The following is a 25,577-nucleotide window of genomic DNA, read 5'->3' on the forward strand; positions in this document are numbered from 1 at the left end:
GTGGGCTTAAGTTGGAACTTCAGGATGACATTTTAGCCCAGGTTTCTCGCTCATTGGCCCGCATCATCGAACTCTCCCGTATTTACAACAACAAGCACCAACGTCACCGAGGCCCATTCTGCCTTTTCCCTACCCAACCCACATTTACAGTACCAGCCTCATCATCATCTTCTCTACCTCTACCTCCCAAACCAGTTCTGTCATCTCCGGCAAGGCTACCACTACGCCTCTCCCTTACGGAAGTTAAGGAGCGGCGTGCCCGGGGCCAATGCCTTTACTGTCTTGACAAATACTACCCCGGTCATACATGTGCCACCCCTCATCTGCTACCTCTAGACGCCGTCGCCGTCTCTGAGGCCTCTTCCGAAACACATACTAACGACCTTTTGTTGGCGCATGATGAAACTCAGCTGGAAGACCCCATTCCCATCACCCTAAATGCACTGGTTTCTCCCAAATGCACTCGATGTCGTGCTATGCGCCTGGTGGATCACATTAGGACTCTACCTATTCAGGTTTTTGTGGACTCCGGGGCTTATCTTAACTTTCTCAACCCCATCATAGTAACTCACCTTAGCCTCTGTATCGACAACTTTCATCACCCGACCTACCTTTACAGTACCAGCCTCATCATCATCTTCTCCACTTCCACCTCCCAAACCAGTTCGGTCTTCTCCGGCAAGGCCATTACTACGCCTCTCCTTTGCGGAAGTTAAGGAGCGTCGTGCCCGGGGCCAATGCCTTTACTGTCTTGACAAATACTACCTTGGTTATACCTGTACCATCCCTCATTTGCTACATTTAGACGCCGCTGCCGTCTCTAAGGCCTCTTCCGAAACACATACTAATGACCTTTTGTCGGCGCCTGATGAAACTCAGCTGGAGGACCCCATTCCAATCACCCTCAATGCACTGGTTTCTCCCAAATGCACTCGATGTCGTGGTATGCGCCTAGTGGGTCACATTAGGACTCTACCTATTCAGGTTTGTGTAGACTCTGGGGCTGATCTTAACTTATTCAACCCGACCATAGCAACTCGCCTTGGCCTCTGCATCGACAACTTTCAAATCAAACTCGTCGCAGTTGCTAATGGTCATATCTATTACACCAATGGGCTTGCATACAATGTCTCAGTTCAATTGTAGGACTATGTTTTTTCCTTGGATATATAGCTCTTGTTCGTTCTAGAGTGCGACTTGGTTCAGAAGGATGAATGGTTAGAATCCTTGGGTTACATTGGCTGGCACTTAAAAAACAAAATCATAGAATTCCAAGTCAATGGCAGAAACTATCGTTTGGTGGGCCTACGATCAACCGATATCTCTCATAACCCATCCTTATCTTCATTTGTCTCCTCACATGGGGTCATGGGTCCCTTGGTCGCCTTCCTTATGCATGCTTCCTCACCTCTTGAGGGAGTCTCGGCCATCCTACCACCTATTGAGCCGCTTATGCACACCTACTTAAACCTTTTCACGCCTCCAACGAGTCTTCCACCTCCGCGGCGAACTGATTATTGTATCACCCTGTTGCCGGGCACCCACCCAGTGAATGTTCTCCTATATCATTGGGCCCATGCTCAGAAAGTGGAAATTGAACGTTAGGTGAAGGACATGCTCGCTGTTAGAGTTATTCGCCCCAGCTTGAGCCCATTTTCTTCCTCTGCTTTGTTGGTCCATAAGGAAAATTGCACTTGGTGATTTTGTGTGGACTACCGCAGCCTTAATTAGGTTATGGTCAAGTTTCCTTTTCTAGTCCCGATCATCGATGAGCTGTTAGATGAACTTCGCAGTGCTACAATTTTCTCCATACTGGACCTTAGATAGGGTTTTCACCAAATTAGGATATATGAGCCCGACATCCCCAAAACCGCATTTTGCACACATGATGGACAATTTGAATTTTTGGTGATGTCGTTTGGGCTCTACAATGCCCCTTCCACTTTTTAGGCCTTAATGAATTCTATCTTCAAACCAATTTTACGGCAATTTGTCCTAGTTTTCTTCGACGATATTCTCGTCTTTAGCCCAAACTTGCAGACTCACCTCACACATTTGGTTTCGGTGTTTAAGGTCATGCGTACTCACAACTTTAAAGTCAAGCATTCGAAATGCTTTTTTGGACAAACCACAGTGGCGTATCTTGGGCACATCATCTTGGCTGAGGGCGTAGTAGTCGATTCTCAGAAAGTCCAGTGCATTTTGGAGAGGCCTTACCCTCGCACACTCAAAGGATTAAGGGGATTCTTAGGCCTTGAGGGTTATTACCGTAAATTTGTACGCAATTTCAATTTACTCACTTATTCATTGATTGAACTATTGAAGAAAGATAACTTCAAGTGGAACTCGACTGCAGACCATGCTTTCTTGGCTTTAAAGCATCCCCTTACTTCTACCCTTATTTTGGCTCTCTCGGACTTCACCTTTCCATTTACCATCGAATATGATGCATCCGACATCGGCATTGGGGCTGTCAACTCACAAAACCAACACCTCATTGCTTTCCTGAGCAAGTCTTTGGCAGAGAAACATGAAGCCTTATCAGTGTATGATAAAGAGATGATGGCAATTGTGTTTGCGGTACAAAAGTGGGGCCCTTACTTGAAGTACTTTCTCAACTAGTGGATCATCACTCACACTTAGCAGAAATGGTTTCTCAAATTGTTAGGTTACAACTATACACTTGAATACCGCTCAGGGTCTTCGAACATAGTTGTAGATGCATTATCTCGGCAACATGAGTGATTGGCTCTTATGGGTCTTTCCCAACCCATCTTTGATAGTATCTCAGAGATCCAAGCCGAATATTCCCAAGATTCGGAGGCTTTTGCCATTCTCCAAGCCCTATAAAACTCTAGGTCGACGCGCTCCCATTTTTCTCTCTGAGGGGGATCTCTTATATTACCAAGATGGCATTTTTATCGTGGCTTCTTCTCCATGGTGCCATTTCAAGCTACATGGCTCTTAGCTTTGCTGCAGCTCAACTTACCACTCTCAATCGGATGGCCAAATTGAGGTCTTGAACTGCACATTTGAGCACTACCTGCGTAGCTTTGTGGGCGATAAACCTACGTCTTGGGTTGAATGGCTACCGTGGGCGGAATGGTGGTACAATACCACTTTCCATTCGGCCACCAAAATGACTCCCTTTGAAACCGTCTATGGATACCTTCCATCGCGTGTTTCCTCGTACTTGCTGGGGTCTTCACTAGTACACCTCGTGAACACCACACTTCGTGACCACGATGCCTTGTTGCGCCTCATTCGTGAAAATTTGCAGCTCATTCAAGATTGCATGCTTCACTATGCTAACAAGAAGAGCTATGAGCGCGAGTTCACAGTTGGTGATTGGGTCTTCCTTTTGCCTTCAACCTTATCGCCAATCTTATGTCCACTACACCAACTGCCTCAAGTTGGCACCCAAGTTTTACGGCCCTTACAAAGTCCTCGCTTGTGTCGGGAAGGTCGCCTACACCTTGGACCTGCCTCCGGACTCCCACATCCATCCCAACTTTCATGTTTCTCTCCTCAAGCCTAAGCTAGGCTCTAATGTGGTTGCTTTCTCCGCGGTTCCTTCTATGTTGGAGAAAGGACTAGTGGCTTGGACACCGAAAATAATTCTGCAGCGCGACATGTTCAAGTGCGGGAACCATGCTATCACGCATTGGTTGATCAAATGGTTGGGTTTACCAGAACATGATGCTACTTGGGAGGATGCTGATGCCATTCTCGAACACTTTTTGGATTTCAACGCTTGAGGGCAAACTCTTTCTTAAAGGGCAGGATTGTTAGGACATTGGATTATTAGGGAGCTGCTAGTCTATTCTTTATGGTATTTTGTTTTATCCTTGTAAGTGTTGGTTCCATCTAACGGTAGGGAATGTGGTGATGCATTCCAATCGTGAGCACTTCCCCATCTAGGGTTGTATATAAGCTTCATTTCACCATTTGGGAAAGGTATGAATGAAAATCAAATGTTTTAGTTTATTCCTTTTCCTTTTTTCTCTATACCCTCTGCACTGTTTCAACCTTTGGTCCTATCAAACATCACATCTACCATGAGCCAATCTCTTTTTTTTTCTTTCTTTTTTCTCTTTCTTTCTTTTTCCTTCCTTCTTCACAGAACATGAACAATTTTGGACAATGAAGTAAAACAACAATATCAACAGTGGGCAAGCAGGTTTGATGGCTTTGCGACTCTAGGTTTTTAGAGAAACAATGGCTTTAAGAAGAAGAAGAGTTTTTTTTAATGACCTAGCCAAAACGGCATCTTTTTTAGCTAGGTCAATTAAAAAGAAGGATATTTTTTTGTGGAATCAAGAAAATGTTGTCAATGAGACTGAGAAGTACACTATAACACCTCAACCAAAAAAGCCTTCTAGTTTAAGTGTGATTGTGTAAATCCTAAATTAAATTTTATTCTAGTTATTCTTTCCTATATGGACTTGTATTCCTTAGGGATGAAGGATTTCTTCTATCCCTTATTAATATAAATACAGGCACTACGTATGGGGGAATAACACACACATTCCTCTACACAATTCTACAAACACATCTCTCCACAATTTCTCTCCTTGCCGCTGGCCCCCTTCCCTTGTCAGTTAAACATAGGCCACAACACGTTATCAGCATGCTCTTACCGATGTGCCTAAGAATCTGACGAGAAGGTTTTCTGCATCAAATCAGTTCATCCATATCATCACACAATCAGGTTCTTCCAAAACAACAGTTTTTATCTCGATATTTTTGCAGCCCTGATAGCATGAACATTCACCATAATGCATGACCCAACTTTACGTTTTTCGAATTTTAGATTCTACATAAATTGTGTATGCATTATATTCAAAATTGTTGAATTATGTGAATTTGATATTGCCATGAATTGCATCAAATATATATATGTCCATGCATTAAAATATTTGATTGAATGTGCAAGCAAATTGAATTAAATTCCATAATCTGGAATTACGAAAAATTATTAAGGTTTGTTAAAAACCCTCATCGTCGCATGAAGAACCATCCGCTTCCAAGCCTCGTCGTCGTGCAAGCCTCCAGCACCAGGCCAGCAGCCTAAGTCTGCTTGGTGAACCTAGCCCAACCACGAAACTCAAGGTTGCAAGCCCAGAACCAAACTGGTGCGTTTTAGGCACCATCGTCCCCGTCCTGACCCTCGGCGTAAAGCCTAGGTCATCTCGTCGATTTTTCCGATGAAACATGACTTGCAGTCGTGTGATTTGGATGAAACTCATCGTTTTCATGAACAATCTTCGAAATTCTAGAAGAATTTTGTGAGGTTTTTTTTTTTTTTTTTTTTTTCTGATTCACTTAAATCCCTTCGGTTCTCACCCCCCACCCCTGACGTTGAGATTCAACCTCCGTCATCTAATCTTGGTTCTCCGATGAACCAAAGGCTTGCACCAACCATGGAACATCGCCTGAAGCAGCGCTGTCGACCATCTCCAGCAGATCACCACACCAGCGCCGTTGGGGTGGCCTGAAGATCCAACGCAAGCCCTAACAGGCATCAGATCCTTTTGGTCCATACACACGGTACCCTTGTTATTGGGCTTGCTTGTGCCTAGAGCCTTGACCCACATCACCAACCCTTTGGGCTTTGGTGATAACCTAACCAGATAACCAGTTAAGCCATTCTGGGCTTTTGCCGTTTCTCCCATGCACCCGTGTATGCATCACAGCTGATCCATACCTTTCACGGGCCCCTCTATTTTGTGTTTGCGCATGCCGTCCACTTATTTTGTGATGCTGGGCCTGCATACATGCTAGGCTCGAGCCTAACCTTGCCCAATATTTAGGCCTAGGCCACATGGCTTCTATTTGATTAGCCTATATGTAGGCTTTGTCTGAAAACTTGAAGTTTCCTTAAAAATATCACCTATGAAAACCCGAAGTTTTTCATGTAAATTTAAACAAATACATGTCTATTAGAACCTGAATGTTCTACTCTTATGTGAATGGATTGATTTTTCTCCATTACACTAACCACATCTTGTTCATTTATTTTGTGATAGGAACATATCGAATTTGAACAAACTCGACTTTACCGTTTTGGAGGTCACTGAAAGGAACTACCTCAAATGGGTCCAAGATGTGAAACTCCACCTCACTGCAAAAAATTTGCGTCCCACCATTGAAGATGAGACGGACAACCTAATTGGCGAAGCTGAGAAAGCCACTGCCATGATCCTCATCCGAAGACATATTCATGACCTCTTGGAAACCGAGTACCATGCTAAAGAGGATCCACAAGCACTGTGGGTCACTTTGATTGATCGTTTTGATCACCAAAAAGACATCTTCTTGCCTGAAGTAAGACATGACTAGCAGCATTTGTGCTTCGAAGACTTTAAGTTTATGAATGAATATAATTATGAAGTTTGTCAAATCCGATCATTTCTCAAGTTCTGTAACGAGAATTTGACCGAAGATGATCTCTTGGAGAAAACCTATTTAACCTTCTCTGCTACTAATATTGTCTTGCAGCAACAATATAGGGCTCAGAAGTTCACTAAGTTTTCAAATTTGATCTCTGTTTTACTTCTTGCTGGAAAGCAAAAATCAGTTGTTGATGAAAAATCATCAAGCTCGACTTACTGGGGCAACTGTTGTGCCTGAAGCATACTATAGCACAAACCAATGCCCAAAACGCCAAAAGAGGCGTGGTAGGGGCGGCCAAAAGCCACCCTGTCAATGTCAACAATGTTAAGGCCCATCTAAGGAAGGAAACAAAGCCCAAAAGCACCCTAACCTCACTCCCAAGGCCCCAAACTTCAAGAATAAGGGAAAAGCACATGAAACCATGGATGCAGACATGTGTTATCACTGTGGTTCAAAGGACCATTGGTCCCGTGTTTGCCAAGCTGCTCAGAAGGTTGTAACTGAATATCATTTTTCGTCGTAAGAAGTTTGAATCAAACTTTGTGCAAGTGAACAAACCGGAGAGTACCAAGATGGAGGTTTCTAACTTTCAAGAGGCCGTTACCCCTATGGAAGATTAGAATCTTAGACATAAATTATTTTTCTAGTTGAAATTTAGACATTGTGGCTGAATTCAACCTAGTGGCCAAACCCCCTTGTGTTTTTGGTTAAATTTTGAACAATTTTCCTTTATGTTTGGATTATTTGTTGGTGATTTATTTTTTGGATATTAGATTTTAATTAATTACCATCCTTGAAGACTTAAATTATTTTTAATGGATATTTGTTTAAGAACTTTTACGCATGTGACCGATTCAAATTAATTTTTCATTCTAGGTATGACTAGTGGGGAAGTTAGTTGTCTGGCAGATAGTGCAACCATGCACACCATTTTGTGTGAACGCATCTATTCACTAACTTCATACCTAAGAATGCACCTCTGACAACCTTCTCAGGCCCATCCAACCTGATCGAATGATACGGTAAGGCACGTATAATGTTGTCCAATGGTACAATTTTGACCATTGATGAGGTACTTTATTCTCCACGTTCTAGAAGAACGTTGTTGAGTTTCAAGGGCATTAGAGATAATAATTACCACGTTGAAACATATGTAGAAACAGAGTTGAATTTTTGTGCATAACTTCTTACGAATATGGCCAGAATCGTATTTTAAAGAAGATGAAGCGTATCCCGAGTGGTCTGTATACTATGACTATACGCCCTGTAGAAAGCCACCATGTGGCCGGCCCTACCTCTAGGACCGCGCACGAAATTACACTTTGGCATGATCGTTTAGGACACCCTAGATGAACAGCGATGCACCGTATCCTCAATTCATCACACGAGCATCCACCTGGCCCGGCACAAGCCTAGTGTTGCTAGGGAGACTTTCCAGGGCCCAAAATAATTGGGGGCATCAAAATTATTAGGGTGGTGTATTTATATATGCTTTCATAAGAGTATAAATTTAAAAATTTTGGATCAATGAGGAGGTCTTAGGTTCAAAACACCATGTGTGCTTATTTACCTTTCAATTTTTACAAATTTCTTTTCATAAGAGTATAAATATATAAAATTTGGCTAAATGAAAGAAGTTTAATTAGAATCAATGGTTTTTGTTGTTTAAAATTAACGAGAGGTCGTAAGTTCGAAATCCTAAGTGCATGTTTATTCTTTTCAATTTTTACAAATTTTTGTTTGGTTGTTAATTTATTTTTAATTTGTAGCTAGTAGCTATGTGAGTTGTTATTTTTAAACATTTGTTCCAATTCAAGTCTAATCTTCAACAAAGAGTAATGCATTGACCAAATTTTTTTACCAAATTGCAAATCATATGATGTGTCATCAAAAAGTTTAATTTAGTACCCATTTATTACTTATACATATCAATTAAAGACTCCAAAACATCATTAGTTTTTTAATCCCATATTGACAAGGTTAGTAAATAAGAAAAAACACCTCATGATTTATACAAAAACACTTTAAAACTTCAGATGGAAAACAAAACTCATATCTATCTACTTGTAAACCCGTAGTTTTTTTGTTTCCCTATCACTATACAAAATAAATTAGTTTTTCCATGTTTCTAAATTATTAAGTTTGAAGTGATTTTCTAAGTATAATTTTATCGATGTCTTACGTGTGAAAACAAATAAATTTTTTTATAAAGTGAGGGCACATTTTTTGGCGTCGTCCCAGGCCTAAAAAATCTCTAGATCAGCCCTAGCATCCACAAACACGAAGTTTAGGTTCGATTCAAGGAATCGCATGTCAAACCTGTTCTATGGGAAATCTTATTATTAAGTCTTCTTATGACAAGATTTGTTCAAATCCTCCTATTTTTCTACAAAAGAGTCGGTGGACATTTGTGGACTAATTCACCCTCCATGCGAACCATTTAGATATTTTTATGGTTTTGGTTGACACTTCCACACGTTGGTCACACATGGCTTGTTGTCCACAAGGAACGCTGCATTCTTCAAACTATTGGCTCAGGTTATTAAGCTTAGGGCTCAACACCTTTATTATCCGATCAAATCTATTCGATTGGATAATGTTGGAAAATTTACATCTAAAACTTTTGATGACTATTGCATGTCGATTGGGGTTGAAGTTTAACATTCAGTACCTTTTGTTCACACCTAAAACGGTCTGACAGAGGTATTCATTAAGCGCTTACAAGTGATTGCTCGATCGTTGGTCATACGTACCAACCTCCTGATCGTTGTTTAAGGCCATGCAATATTGTATGCAACCATGTTGGTCCGCCTGAGGCCTGTTACGACCCAACCATATAGCACCATTCAGTTGGTTATCGGATACTAACCCGATATATCGCATCTGCTCGTTTTTTGTTACACAGTCTGTGTCGATTTCGCCGCCCTTACGTACAAAATAGGGCCTTAACGAAGGACAAGAATCTATGTCGGATATGATTCTTCTTTAATTATTCATTACTTAGAACCTTTGACATGCGATTTGTTTACCGCTCATTTCGCGGATTGTCACTTCTATGAAACAGTCTTCCCGTCGTTAGAGGGAGATAAGAACGTCAACATTCATAATAAACGACATAAATTATCGTGGACAACTCCCACTTTGTCTCATTTAGATCCCCGCACCGCTCAATCTGAAACTGAAGTGCAATGCATATTAGATTTCCAGAGTATAACTCAGAGCATGCCAGATGCTTTCACCGATCTAGTGCGAGTGACAAGATCACATATTCTAGCTACGAATGTGCCTGCAAAGATGGATGTACCAAATGTACGACGAAATTCCCTCCTAGAGACCCGGGACACCACTTTGGCTGATCCACGTACATTAACGGCTAGCCAATCATTTGCCCCCACACACAAGCATGGCGAACCACATGGTTTCAAGGATTCACACTCCTAAAAGAGAAAACCCACTGCACAGGCACCTGAAGAGCCTACTGTGAATCTAACTGTCACTTAATCATTCTACCAACTCATGAGTAAATTCTAGATTACGGAATCATCCTTGAAGAGACGAATCCACCTCTTTGAGAATCATGTGATTTCAGTCTATTATGCTAGCTTAGATGATGTTTGGTGTAGAAATGAGATGATCGTTAACGATGCATTAACATATACAGTAACTACTGACCCCCGTTCTGTTGATGAATGTCGACGTATAACTGATTGGTCAAACTTGAAACAAGCAATCCAAGTCGAACTCGATTTGCTTGCGAAACGTAAGGTGTTTGGACCTGTAACTCCTACTCATTCATATGTGAAGCTCGTTGGCTACAAGTGGGTTTTCGTTCAGAAGCGTAATGAGAAGAACGAAATTGTGAGTTACAAAACTCATCTTGTTACGCAATGCTTGTCACAACGTCTCGGGATTGACTATGACTAAACTTATTCACCCCTTTATGGATGTGATTACTTTTAGTTACCTTATCAGTTTGGTAGTTTCTGAAAAACTGAGTATGCAGCTGATGGACGTAGTAACTGCGTATCTCTATAGGGATCTTACAAAAATTTATATGAAAGTTCCTGAAGGTCTTACATTGATTAGATCAAATATTTCCAAACCCCAAAACACGCTCTTAATTCGGCTGAGGTGTTCACTCTACATTTTGAAGCAGTCCGGAAGAATGTGGTGTAACCGTCTGAGTAAGTATTTGACTAGTCAGGGATATGTGAACAATGAATTATGCCCTTGTGTGTTCATTAAGAGCAATTCCACCCCCTAAGACTTTGCGCCAGAACCCAACCCATTTATCCATTCAAGTGAACAGTAATAGACCCCAGTGAATAGTAATAGGCCAAAGCATCTCCACCCCTAAAAAAATACGTTGGCACACAGTCTAAAAATGCGCTAGCACAAACGATCTCCACCCTTACAAAATGCGCTAGCACCCAGCCCATTTAAAATATTTTATACTTTTTTAAAGAATAAATAAATAAAATAGTTTAATTGTCTGATAGGATTTTTAATCAATCTCATCACGCCATGTGTCATTATCCGAACATACTATTTTGTGAATAGATTTCCGCTAAGATTTTCAACCAATCCCAACACGCCACGTGTCACTTCCTGTTTACAATAATTTAGCAAAGATTTCGATAAGATTTTCAACCAATCTTGTCACACCATATGTCATTATCCGAACGTACTATTTTGTGGATAAATTTCTGATAAGATTTTCAACCAATCCTGACGCGCCACGTGTCACTTCTTGTTTACAATAATTTAGCCAAGATTTCAATAAGATTTTCAGCCAATCCCGTAGTGCCACGTGGCATTGTCCAGAACCTTATCCTTTCTTTTTTTGTCCATATAAGCCCTACATCCCTACATCTATCCTCACACTAAACTCAATCCTTATTTTTAGCTCAGAATCCTTCTTCATCGTTTCCAAATCTTGAGTTCTTAAAATGTCTTCTTCAAGGATAGCATATAAAGAGTTACATGAGCAACATAAAAGGTTGTTGGCATAATAGGAAGAATTGGTCAATCTCGAGGAAGGTGGAGGTGGAGATGAGGCTTTCGCAATGGAAGAGGATGGGGATGATCACCATAGAAGGCAGAGGGCCTCGCATTCCCATCGTGTCATGGAAGTTGTGGGTCAGATAACCAAACCCAGACGTGCTGCAAACATCGATAGAAGAAGGGAAAGACGAGGTAAAGATCTTTTGGAAGATTATTTTATTCCCAGCAGCGTATTCCCTGATCATATTTTTAGACGACGTTTTAGAATGCAACGAAGTTTGTTCGACAAAATTATGAGTGCTGTTTGCAACCATGATTGTGCAAAAAGATGATGCCTTTCATGTTCTAGGTCTTCTTCCCGAGAAAAAAATTACGGCTGCCTTGTGAATGCTTGCATATAGAGCATCTGCAGATCAAGTGGATGAGATCGCGAAGATGGGAAAAACAACTGTTCTGGAATCCCTAATGCGGTTTTGCTCTGTAATTGAAGCCCTATACACCAAAGAGTACCTCCGAAAACCCACGCCAAGGGACATGCAAAGGCTTCTGAGGAAGGGCGAGATGCGAGGCTTCCCTGGCATGATTGGAAGCATCGACTGCATGCACTGGACTTTGAAAAACTGTCCAAGTGCATGGCAAGGAGCTTATGGCGACAGAAAATGAGCCAAAAGCATCATTTTGGAAGCGGTGGCTTCATTTGATATGTGGATTTGGCATGTTTTTTTTGGTGTTCCAGGAGCTCAGAATGACCTAAATGTCCTTGCCCAATTTCCAGTGTTCAACGAACTGCTGCAAGGAAAATCGCCAAGATGCACATATTGGGTTAATGGTAATAAATATGAGAGACCATACTACCTTGTAGATGGCATTTACCCAAGGTGGTCAACGTTTTTCAAAATAGTGCCACATCCACAGAGTGAAAAAGAAAAACACTTCGCAAAATGTCAAGAGGGGTGTAGGAATGATGTCGAGTGTTATTTTGGTATCTTGCAAGCTCGTTGGGCGATTGTCAGGGCTGCAGCTAGAATGTCTTACATTGCCTGTCCCAAGCCCGGGTAAAGGAGAAGGGGGAGGGCATCAGGTAGTCAACAGCCGGCACGCCATAGTTACGTCGAATCCTTATGAAAATGAATCCAGAACGAAATCGCGCTAAAGCTAGGGCGTCACCCGTAAGTGGCGCGCTGTGTGGCCCGAGCACAGTGATAAGTGAGCAAGGGTCGTTGTATCTCCATCGGCACTCGGATGCAGTGTTAAATGAGCAAAGGGGCCATAGAACTTCTTTTCGAACGACTCCACTCAAAGTTGTTTGGGAGCATATGCTCCTATCAACTTTACACAGGACACACAAAAGAAGTACTTTGATTCTATTGGACGGGGGAGGGTGAAGAAGCTAGGACAGAAGGGTAGAGTTCAAGAGAGTATAATGCGTTTAAGAACGTGGAATATAGGAACCTTAACGGGAAAATCTATGGAAGTAGTGGAAGTTATGGTGAGGAGAAGGATAAATATTATGTGCCTACAAGAAACTAAGTGGGTTGGTCTTAAGGCAAAGGATCTAGAAAACTCAGGGTTTAAACTTTGGTATTCGGGCACAAATAGAACGAGAAACGGTGTTGGCATCATCGTGGACAAGACCTTGACACAAGATGTTGTAGATGTCAAGAGGGTAGGAGATAGAATCATGGCAATCAAGATTGTATTAAGACAAAAACTCATCAATGTGATTAGTGCGTACGCACCTCAAGTAGGGTTGGATATGAGTTCGAATGAGAAATTTTGGGAAGACCTTGGAGACTTGGTGCAAGGAATTGTCCAGACGGAGAAGTTATTTATAGGAGGAGATTTAAATGGACACGTGGGCAGAGAGACAGGCAACTATAGAGGTTTCCATGGTGGCCATGGTTTTGGGAAGAGAAACGAGGATGGGGAAGCTATCTTGGATTTTGCAATGGCATATGATCTCTTCTTAGCCAACACTTTCTTTAAGAAGAGAGAAGAACATGTGATCACCTACAAGAGTGGGTCGTCAAAAACACAAATAGATTTTCTTCTAATGAGGAAATGGGATCGTATAACTTGTAAGGATTGCAAAGTTATACCGGGAGAGAGCTTGGCTAATCAACATCGCTTGTTGGTGATGGACGTACATATCAAAAAAGTGAGAAAAAAAAACAAGACTTGGAAGTGCCCAATGACTAGATGGTGGAATCTAAAAGGAGAAAAACAAGCCATTTTCAATGAGAAAGTAATCTCCCAGTGTGGGTGGGATAGAGAGGGGGAAGCTAGCCAAGGGTGGGATTCCATGGCTAGTTGTATCCGAAAAGTAGCAAAAGAGGTATTAGGAGAGTCCAAGGGCTTTGCTCTATACTAAAAGGAATCTTGATGGTGGAATGAGAAGGTACAAACAAAGGTGAAAGCCAAGAAGGAATGTTGTAAAGCCTTATACAAGGACAGGACCGATGAAAATGGTGAAAGGTATAGAAGAGCGAATCAAGAGGCGAAGAAAGCTGTGAGAGAAGCTAAGTTAGCGGCTTATGACGATATGTATAAGCGACTAGATACCAAAGAAGGAGAGTTGGATGTCTATAAACTAGCTAGAGCAAGGGAAAAGAAGACAAGGGACCTAAACCAAGTGAGGTGCATCAAGGATGAGGATGGAAATGTTCTTGCTACAGAGAACGCGGTCAAAGACAGATGGAGAGGTTATTTTCAAAATCTTTTCAATGAAGGACATGAAATGAGTACTTCTTTAGGGGAGTTGAGTAACTCAGAAGAGTGTAGAAACTACTCATTTTATCGTCGAATCAGGAAGGAAGAAGTGGTTGTAGATTTGAAGAAGATGAAGCATAGAAAAACAGTGGGCCCAGACGATATACCGATCGAAGTGTGGAAAGTCTTGGGAGAGACAGGTATAGTATGGCTCACTGACCTTTTCAATAGGATTTTGAAAACGAAGAAGATGCCAAATGAGTGGCGAAAGAGCACTCTAGTGCCTATCTACAAGAATAAGGGCGACGTACAAAATTGCATGAACTATAGGGGTATTAAGCTAATGAGTCATACAATGAAGCTCTGGGAGAGAGTCATTGAGCATAGATTGAGGCAAGAGATACGAGTTTCGGACAACCAATTCGGGTTCATGCCAGGGCGCTCAACCATGGAGGCAATCTATCTCTTACGAAGATTGATGGAAAGATATAGAGATGGGAAAAAGGATTTACACATGGTCTTTATAGATTTGGAAAAAGCGTATGATAGGGTCCCAAGAGACATTCTTTGGAGGATTTTAGAGAAGAAAGGAGTACGAGTAGCATATATCCAAGCTATAAAGGATATGTACGAATGAGCAAAGACTGTTGTAAGAACTTATGAAGGACAAACCGAAAGCTTCCCCATAACTGTAGGATTACATCAAGGCTCATCATTAAGTCCTTACCTTTTTGCGTTGATAATGGATGAGTTAACAGAACATATTCAAGATGATATTCCTTGGTATATGCTTTTCGCAGACGATATAGTGTTGATAGATGAAACTCAGGAAGGGGTAAATGCGAAGCTTAACCTTTGGAGAGAAGTGTTGGAATCTAAAGGTTTTCACCTAAACCGATCAAAGACAGAATATATGGAGTGCAAGTTCAGTGCAAATGGAGGCCAAAATGAGTTAGGGGTGAGGATCGATGATCAAGAAATACCAAAGAGCGATCGTTTTCGCTACTTAGGATCTATCTTGCAAAAGAACGGAGAATTAGATAGAGATCTCAACCATAGAATACAAGCTGGATGGATGAAATGGAAAAGTGCATCCGACGTGTTGTGTGACCGACGTATGCCACTAAAGCTCAAGGAAAAATTTTATAAGACGGCAATAAGGCCGACGATGCTGTATGGCACAGAATGTTGGGCGGTGAAACATCAACACGTACACAAAATGGGTGTAGCGGAGATGAGGATGCTTCGTTGGATGTGTGGGCACACGAGAAAGGATAAGATTAGGAATGAGGATATCTGAGGTAAAGTAGGAGTAGCCGAAATTGTAGGAAAGTTGAGAGAAAATCGGTTACGGTGGTTTGAACATGTGCAAAGAAGGCCTACTGACGCTCCGGTTAGAAGATGCGACTATGGGACAGAGGTTCAGGGCCGAAGGGATAGAGGAAGACCTAGGAAAACTTTGGAATAGACTCTAAGAAAAGACTTAGAGTATTTGGATCTAACGGAGGACATGACACAGGACCGAACACAATGGCGTTCTAAGATTCATATAGCCGACCCCACTCATTGAAGAAGGCTTTGGTGTATTTAACACAATACGTTGGAAATGAAGCAAAGCTTATTTATTGATATCTCCGATAAGTTATAAATATGTACATATACATAAGTCAAAATAAACAAACAAGAGGGAGCCTTCACAAAGGTTGCTTAGGAGAAGTCTCAGCAGTCGGTAGAGCCTCAGAAAGAGAAGGCACCGGAGAGGGATCATTCGGAGCCTCAGTACTGGACAGAACCCTAGAATGAGGAGGCATCGGAGGTTGATCATTTGGAGCTTCATTATGCGGTACAGCCCCAGAAGACGAAGGCAATAAATGTCTTTGGAACAAACCCACAAACCACTGATGATCAAGTAAAACCTAACCATCAGATTCCTTCATCTGGTCAAGCTTCCTCTTCATGTTTGTAGCATAGTTATGTGCGAGCCGGTGCAACTGTTTATTCTCATGCTTAAGTCCTCTAATCTCCTGTTTGAGACTCATCACTTCAGCCGCCAATGATTCAACTTGGCGGGTTCGAGCAAATAGGCGTTGGGCCATATTAGACACAGAACCTGCACACTGAACACTCAGAGCCAGAGAATCCTTAATAGCCAATTCATCAGACCATTTGGAAAGGAGTCTGTTATCTTTGGGAGTGAGAAGGTTCTTGGCCACCACCGCAGCGGTCATATCATTCTTCATCACGGAATCCCCAACGGTAAGAGGACCAGTAGGGGATAAGAAGGATAGGCGCCATATGTTGTCTGGAGAAGGCGTGGCTGCCTCTTCAACAAGGTTCAAGTCAAAACGACGGTCGGAGAGGCCAGACATTTTCAAAGGTGTTGAAGTGAGAAGAGGTCAGACAAATCAAGATCTTAGAAGTGCAAGAAGGGAGCTTCTACTGGTGAAGATTCAAGTGTGCTTTGAAACTTAATGCCAGCCTCTATAAAAATCTGCACTTGACGGAGCTTCAGAAATCGAAGAGGCATCTGCCCAGAAATCGAATAGGCGTTTGCTTTCTCAAAAGTTGGGCTGCTTAGAGACCACGAGGGCTGATCTCAGAAATCGAATAGGCGTTTGCTTTCTCAAAAGATGGGCTGCTCAAAGACCACGAAAGCCCATCTCAGAAATCGAAGAGGCGCTTGCTTTCTCAAAAGCTGGGCTGCTCAGAGACCACGAGGGCCGATCTCAGAAATCGAAGAGGCACCTGCTGTTTTCAGCCTTGTCAGCACCTGTCACATACACACTCAGCTTTGCTGAAATTACGGGCATTCTGTTGAAGATTTCTGGTGAAGTAGACAGCACGTGAATCTTACTGTTCAATCATCCACTTTTCACACGCACCATCAGCTCATGGGTACCACAGATAAGTTTGCCAAAGATCTCTGACAAAGTTTAGACATGTGAAGCTTGCAGCTCCCACTACATCGCTATGACCAAGAAGGGTAAAAGAATAGTAAAAAAACAGCACTAACAAAGTTTAGACACATAAATTTTGAAGGTCTAGCTATCATATTATTACCCACAAGGGTAAAGGAACAGCACCACTGCTGGATAATTGGAAAGTCCCTGTGTGTCAACCTCTATGCTCCGTGGCAAGGTAAACTAGCAAACATGCCCTACCTTTACTCACATTCAAGAAAACTCTCAACAAGATTGCTTGCTCCAAAATCGAAGAGACACTGTCCTCCGAATCTCAAGAGCTAGACTCCCAACATGATTACTTTCTAAAAAATCGAAGAGACACCGCTATCCGAATCTCGAGAGCCAGACTCCCAGCAAGATTGCTCTCTCAAAAATCGAAGAGGCATCGTTCTCCGAATCTCGAGAGCCAGATCCCCGACAGGATTGCTTGTTCGAAAACCAAAGAGACACCGCTTTCTCAATATCTCCTTGGATAAAGCTTGTCTGTAATCTTCACACGCAACATCAGCTTTCCAGATACCACAGACCACTTTTTCAAAGTGCTCTGACACACGTGAAGCTGGTAGCTCCCACTACCGTGCTATGATCAAGCAGGGTAAAGGAATAGCATTACTACTTGTTGTTAGAGAGACTCCTATATATGTCGACCTCCATCCTCAACGGACAGGCAGACCTGCAAAAATGCTCAACCCTTCCTCATATCTGATAGGGCACTCCCAACGAAACCTCTCGAAATACTCAGATTTCTTTCCCCCCGATAATACCTCTGCAAACAAGCTACACCAGAGCAAGAATATCTCATATCATCAGGGTTAAAAGCAAGACTATCTCATATCATGCTTTTTCCCTATCTTTTCCTTTGGCCTTGTTCTTACCTGCAAGACAAGGAGAAAGAGAGCAATCAGTCAGCACTTGGAATCAAGCTTCCAGTCAGGAATTGACTGTCTGGAACCCCTTACCTGATTACTTACCTGGCATTGCTCTCGAGTACTCATCTTCAACATCTTATGCTTCCAAAGAAGATACCACATCTGCCTGAAGAACCGATAGGAAAAGTGAGAAGGATACAAGGAAGCATGTGGAGACAAGCGTAACAGAACACATGCCGATACATCCACTACTTTGTCAACAGCAAAAGTATCCCATATCAACAGGGTCGAACATACTCTAGATTTGATGGACTTGTTTTGACCCTCAAATTCTTCAGTAAGCCTTATACTCTGGAGGAAACCAAAAAACCCTCCAGCCCAGTTCAAGAATAAGCATGTGGAAAGTTACTTCTTCAAAAGAAAAAGTATCTCATATCATCTATTCTCTTTTTCTTCTCTTTATCCTTCATGCTGCCTGCAAGATAGAAAGAATGAGAACAATCAGCCGGAATTCGAAATCAAACTTCTGATTTGGGACTGATTGCTTGGAGCTCTGATTGCTTACCTTGTCTGTCACCTCTTTCAGCAGATCCCCTAGCTCGGCGACTTGGGGGACTTTTACTACATGGTTTGTATCGCGCTTGACCAAGCCTGAAACTACAAGTAAGCTTCAAGTGAAATTGATACATTACCTTGTGCATCTCCACCAGTTAAAGATACCACCCCTGGATGGAAGAAGAGTACTTCCAGAGAAGATGCCACATCTACCTATGAGATAGATAAGGCAAGTGAAGACGATACCACACTTCGGTACTTAGAAGTTTCGTGATTACGAGATCATTCTCCTACAATATTTCCTAATGTCATTTGTACTAAATCATTCATTTGCACTCACTAAAGGAGAGCTTGAACCTATGTACTTGTGTAAACCCTTCACAATTAATGAGAACTCATCTACTCCGTGGACGTAGCCAATCTGGGTGAACCACGTACATCTTATGTTTGCTTTCCTGTCTCTATCCATTTACATATTTATCCACACTAATGACCAGAGCAATAACTTAATACTTTCTGTTGTACCAAAGTCCTCACTGATTTTGTGCATCAACAATCCTTAAGTCCTTACCCTTTTGCGTTGGTAATGGATGAGTTAACAGGACATATTCAAGATGATATTCCTTGGTGCATGCTTCTCGCAAATGATATAGTGTTGATAGATGAAACTCAGGAGGGGTAAATGTGAAGCTTAACCTTTAGAGATAAGTGTCGGAATCTAAAGGTCTTCGCCTAAGCCGATCAAAGACAGAATATATGGAGTGCAAGTTCAGTGCAAATGGAGGCCAAAATGAGTTAAGGGCAAGGATCGAAGATCAGGTAATACCAAAGAGCGACCGTTTTCGCTACGTATGATCTATCTTGCAAAAGAACGGAGAATTAGATGGAGACCTCAACCATAGAATACAAGCTGGATGGATGAAGTGGAAGAGTGCATCCGGCGTGTTGTGTGACCGTCGTAGGCCACTGAAGCTCAAGGGAAAATTTTATATGACGGCAATAAGGTCGGCGATGCTGTATGGCACAAAATGTTGGGTGGTGAAACATCAACACGTACATAAAATGGGTTTGGACAAGTGCAAAGAAGGCCTACTGACGCTTCGGTTTGAAGACGTGACTACGGGATAGAGGTTCAGGGCCGAAGGGGTAGAGGAAGACCTAGGAAAACTTTGGAAGAGACCCTAGGAAAAGACTTAGAGTACTTGGATCTAACGGAGGATATGACACAAAACCGAGCGCAATGGCATTCTAGGTTTCACATAGCTGACCCCACTTAGTGGGAAAAGGCTTTGTTGTTGGAAATCCAACGATTTAGAGAAACTAGCCGTTAGAAATCCAACAGCATAAGTGGGCCATGTCGCAAGCCCGAGTAACAAATGAGTGCGCCTGTCGACGGGCCCCGTCGCTGAATTGTTGTCTGCCACTCGCGCCCACTCGAGTGTGAGTGCCACGCACCAGGCGCAAAAAAGAAAATGGGCCGGTCCCTAGGTCAGTTAATTTTAGCATGGCCTGGAGACTGGCATGGGCTGGGTGCCAGTCTGCTTCACGGGCTGGAGTAGATTGACAGACCCCCGGCGTGGTTTTTTGACTAGGTGCCGGCACATTGGCCCTCCGGTGGAAGTGCTCTAACAAGTCACATTCCGGTTTTGCAAATTGTTGCAGTATATGTCGATGACATGAATCTTACGGTGTACAATTGGTACGTTCATCCTTGCAGGTGCGTTTGCAGTTGGTATATGTGATCCCGCCACCTTTGCTAGGTCAATAAAAGCATCCAACATGCTTTGAGCAATGCTCTGAAGATCTAGAATGTGTAGCACTTTAGTTTTAGACTAAGGTGTACGAGGATCTAAATGAGACATAGTGGGAGTAATCCACAACAATTCGCGACGTTCTACAGAAACGTTTGTGATCTTATCTCCCCCTAACGACGGGAAAACTATCTCATCGAAGTGATAATTCACAAAACGTGAGGTAAAGAGATCTTCTGTCAAGGGCTCTAAGTAGCAAATAATGGATGGCAAATCATAACCGACGTAGATTCTCATTTTTCTCTTATGACCTAATTTGGTACATAGTGGCAGCGCTATTGGCATATAGACTGCGCACCCAAACACACGTAAATGTGAGACGTCAGGCTCGAATCCAATAACCAACTGTAACGGTGAATGAGGTTAGGTAGCAGTGGGCCTCAGGCGGACCAACATAGCTGCGTGCAATATTGCATAGCCCCAGGCAAATATCGGTAAATTGGTTCTCATAACCAAAGTCTGAGTTATCGCTTAAAAGCTTCTGCCAGGCCATTTTGGGTATGAACATGGGGTACAGGATGTTCAACTTCAATCCCAATAGACATGCAATAATTATCAAAAGTCTGTGACGTGAACTCTCCAGCATTATCCAATCGAATTAACTTGATCGGATAATCAAGGTGGTGAGCCCTAAGCTTAATAATTTGTGCTAGGAGTTTCACAAATGCAGCATTGCGTGTAGACAATAAGCAAACATGTGATCATCGTGTCAATGCATCAACCAACACCATAAAGTATATAAATGGTCCACATGTTGGTTAGATAGGTCCACAAATATCCCCTTCAATCCTCTGAAGAAATTTAGGGGGTCGTGAATAATCTTTGTAATTGAGGGTTGAATGTTCAACTTCCCCAAGGAACATGCTTTGCAAAGCGGATGGCCGAAATAAGATTTGAAGTGATGTCCATGAGATGCTTTAAAGATACGACGCATCATATCTCGTCCGGGGTGTCCCATTCGATCATGTCAAAGCAGCAATGTGTCCTGGAGGCCACATAATGTGTCTCTACGGCTCAAATGATTGTTATGTACAACCCACTTGGGAGACGTTCCAACTTCTCATGAATACACTTCCAACCATATTCGTAAGAAGTGATACAAAGAAATTCAGAACCATTCTCTTCAGGGGTTTCAACATGATATTGATTATCTCCAATGCCTATAAAAATTTAGGAACGATTTTCCGGAACATGGAGAATAGAGTGCCTCTTTAATGGTTAATTCAATACCATTGGACAACATTATACGGGCCTTTGTATATCCTTTTAACAGGTTGGATGGGCCTAAGAGGGTTGTCAAAGGTGCATTCTTAGGTACGAAGTTAGTAAAATAGTGTTTCTCACGCAATATGGTGTGTGTAGTTACACTATTAGCCAGAAAACGAACTTCCCCACTAGTCATACCTAGAAATAGATTAATTGAATCGGTCACATGCATAAAAATAATTTCATTTATTCAATTAATCAATTTGAGAAATAATATCCATAAAATAATATCCAAAGTTCAAAACAAACCAAACCAAACAAATAATTCCAAAGACTTAGAAAAATTGTTCAAAATTAAACCACAAGCCTAGAAAATTTAGGGGGGGTTCGGCCACTCCTAGTGGGTTCGGCCACTAGGGATTAAACACCCTAAAAACATGTCTAAAAATTATTCTTCCATATGAGCGGATGCCTCCTGAAAATCTGAAACCTACCGAGTTGTAGTAACCGTTTCGAGGATTTCTACATGCGCACAGTTAAACTCACGACAGGAATGATACTTAGCAATGGCCTCGGGGGTAGCTTGGCATACGCGTGACCAATGATCTCTTGATCCACAGCAGTAACACATGTCCAATTCAGTGGAATCTGATTAAACAGTAGATTTTCCCTTGTTCTTGAAGTTTGGGGCCTTCGAGGTAAAAGGTTGGCGAGTCAAATTTCCTCCCTTGGATGGGCTTCTGTTCGGTAGACCTTGGGCCCATGGTGGGGCTTGCCGCCTTTTCCTATGGCCACGACCGGATCTCCGTCAGTTGTGGCTGCTAGAAGTTGTCGCGTGTGCTTCAGGCACGACGTTCGAGCCTAGGTCGAGCTTGATGATTCTTCATTAAAAGCTGGTTCTGCTTTTCAGCAATAAGTAGAACAAATATCAAATTTGAAAATTTGGTGAACTTTTATGCCCTATATTGTTGCTACAGGACAATATTGGTGGCATTGAAGGTCGAATAGGTCTTCTCCATGAGATCTTGTTCGGTTAAGTCCTCGTTACAGAACGTAAACAGTGATCGAATTCTACAAACTTCATAGTTGTATTCATTTACAGACTTAAAGTCTTTGAAGCGTAAATGATGCCAGTCGTGTCTTGCTTCAGGCAAGAAGATGTCTTTCTGATAATCAAAGCGATCCACCAGGGCAAGCCAATGGGTACGTGGATCCTCCTTTACGAGGTACTCAATCTGCAATGCATCATAGATGTGTCTTCAGCAGTAGCTTTTTGAGCTTCGTCGACAGATGCATCGTCGATTGGTTCCTCAATGGTAGCTCTAAGACTCTTTGCAGTAAAATGAAGCTTCACGTCTTGAACCCACTTCAGGTAGTTTCTTCCGAAAACTTTCAGAGAGGTAAAATTGAGCTTGTTCAAGTTCGACATGACCCTAAACAAATGGTACACCAAAATGTGGTTAGTCATATGGAAAGCCATAGACATACATTGTAGAACATTCGGGATTCTATAGACATGTATTGGTTTAATTTATGCATGAAAGCTATAAGTTTCATGTGGTAGGTTTTGAATTAAAACTTCGGGTTTCAAAGGCACTAAATTTGAAACTACAAGTTCGATTTAGTTATGAATGTTTTAGTTCATATATATAGGGGTACATGCGAGAACACACAAGTGTAGTGGATTTGTGGATTGCTTCAGGAACCCAAGTGTGAGTGCTTCAGGACTACAAAAGATAGTCAACTGCTCAAAGAGACGAAATAATTTATTGAATCGTTAATGCCAAAAAGTGAGCTTCAGACCAATAATTTTGGATTAATTGTCAGATTAGTGGACTGCTGGTCACTTTAATTAATTCAATAGATTGAGACCATTCGGGGTCGATCGTAGAAGCAAAAATAATTATAACATGAGGGTTAAAATTATTTATAATGCCAAAAATTAGCATTGGGTTCGAAAAACCATAGCCCAAACATGGTGGGCATAGGTGCCATGAGTAGGTTAAGGCCCTATAGAGTTTAATGGGCTCGGGTGGCTGCTAGGAGCAGCCCTAATCATGGTTGCAGGCTACAGTTCCAAAGGGCATGCGGGTGTGCAAAGAAACCCCAGCCGCAGTTGGGTTTCAAATGTGGGCCACAGGGACAAGCGCAACCGCATGGGCTGGCTTTTGGTTTTGCAGGCCGAGGTTAAGACAGAGCCCAACAAGCATGAAAGCTTACTGGTGTGGACCGATACAGGGAACCGATCCAGCAAGCCAAGACGGTTGCTGCAGACGGGCCGGGGCTTTAGGCCCGTGTCAGGGACAGGCCCAACATGTTTCTGGCATGCGGGTTGGGTCGGGTTTAGACTAAGGCTTCATGCCCGTGTATCAGGCAACCCAAGTCGAAGTTTGGTTGGGTCCGAGAAAAAACAGCAAGCCCAGAGGGTTGCGTGTGAGGTCTAAAGAGTCGGAGACGCCGTCCCGAGGTCTGTTGCCACACGGCTGGGCTTCAGGCCAGCACGGTGGTGCTGCGAAAAAATTATCTAATTTTGGTTTTTTTTTTTTTTTTTTTTTAGAATTCTAGGGTTAAAAACCCTAATTGCTTCTAAATTAATTTCAATTCTATTGACTCACAATTCCACATAGCATATATTCGTAATGCATGAACAATTATATATATTGACAAACTATATGAACATGTATACGATATATATAATTGAAATGAAAATATAAATATAGGGGGTTCATGCTTCAAGGTTTTTTCAAACATCTTAATTTATTTTAGAAGAACCTGATTGGTAGAAAAACAATTGAGAGCCTTTGAATTTGTGGAAGATAGCCTCCTCCTATGATCCTTCAGTTCTTTAGCTTCTGGCAAGAGCGTGCTGATGGCGTGTTGTAGGTCTAATTAACTGAGCGATCTAAGGAATAGAGAGAGAGGGGGCCAGCAACAACAAGAGAGAAAGAGAGAGATTTAATCATAAGGTGTGTATTGTATCACCTCCTTATGCCTTTATTTATAGTAGTATGAAGGGTAGAATCCTTACCCTTATAGGATTACATCTCTTAACAGATAATCAACTCCTAATAGGTAACTACAAGATACTCCTAGATATACTAAGATTTACATAATCACATTCTTAATCTGATAGGACTGCAACAAAATACTATTTATTATACGTATAAAAGCATATGAAACTGTTAACCTGACATAAAAGAATATAATAACAACATATTAACATCAACAGGCAACAGACAAATTTTATTAGTTAATGTTTTGCAATCTGTTCCCTGGGATTGGATCAAGAAGTCTGCACATAGCCTTATTGTGCTTGTCTAATTGCGTCGGGTATGGGTATGCAATCACAACCCACTTCTCTTTTACGGCCAATCCAATTCTCGATTAAAATAATAAAAAATAAAGAGAATACTAACATAAATTAAGGCAATGTGAAGACTGGCAATGAGAAATGCTTTGAATAAATTTTTTCCTTGTTTAAGTAATATGTGAGGCTAGAAGCCCAATAACAAGTCAACAACTAAATAAATGATGTTTACTTATTCGTAATTAGAATCAAAATAAGAATTAGAATTTTAATGCAAACTAACAATACGAAAATGAAAACATAGGTGGGCCAACACAGTATGAGGAATTCAACTCTTAATTTAAGTTTTAACACATGAGAGAGAGGTCTTGATATTCTTCTTTAGTTGTGAGCGATAGGCATTAGCTGCAGATGGTATTCTAATTACTAGAGAAATAACTCATCAAGAATCCATTTCTTTACCTGTTATGCCCTCACACTAATTTTAAACTTCCAAGTTTAATCATTTCTAACGGAAGATGATCCTCTCCTGAGCTCAGGATGGGGATCCTCTTGACCACAAAATTCGGGCCCTTCAAATTTAATCCAACGGTTGTAATTATTATAACTTTTAGAGGGCTTCCTGTTTGAAACCGTTGGATTAAATTTGAACGGTCCGGATTTCGTGGTCAGGAGGATTCCCATCCTGAGCTCAGGAGAGGATCCTCTTCCATTTCTAACTTCTTTAAAACGCAACATTTTAGTAACCAAAAAAGAT

At 41.8% G+C, this 25,577-nt stretch overlaps 1 protein-coding gene across 1 annotated transcript; it reads left to right on the plus strand.

Moving 5' to 3' along the window:
- The first annotated feature begins 11,462 nt into the window (after positions 1-11,462).
- Positions 11,463-13,671, plus strand: LOC126618218 (uncharacterized). Its single transcript, XM_050286282.1, has 4 exons — positions 11,463-11,592; positions 12,414-12,481; positions 12,674-13,508; positions 13,658-13,671. The coding sequence occupies exons 1-4, from the start codon at positions 11,463-11,465 to the stop codon at positions 13,669-13,671; spliced, it is 1,047 nt and encodes a 348-aa protein (XP_050142239.1).
- Positions 13,672-25,577: the final 11,906 nt, after the last annotated feature.

Source organism: Malus sylvestris, chromosome 4 (genome assembly GCF_916048215.2).
Source record: "Malus sylvestris chromosome 4, drMalSylv7.2, whole genome shotgun sequence".
Lineage (NCBI taxonomy): Eukaryota > Viridiplantae > Streptophyta > Magnoliopsida > Rosales > Rosaceae > Malus > Malus sylvestris.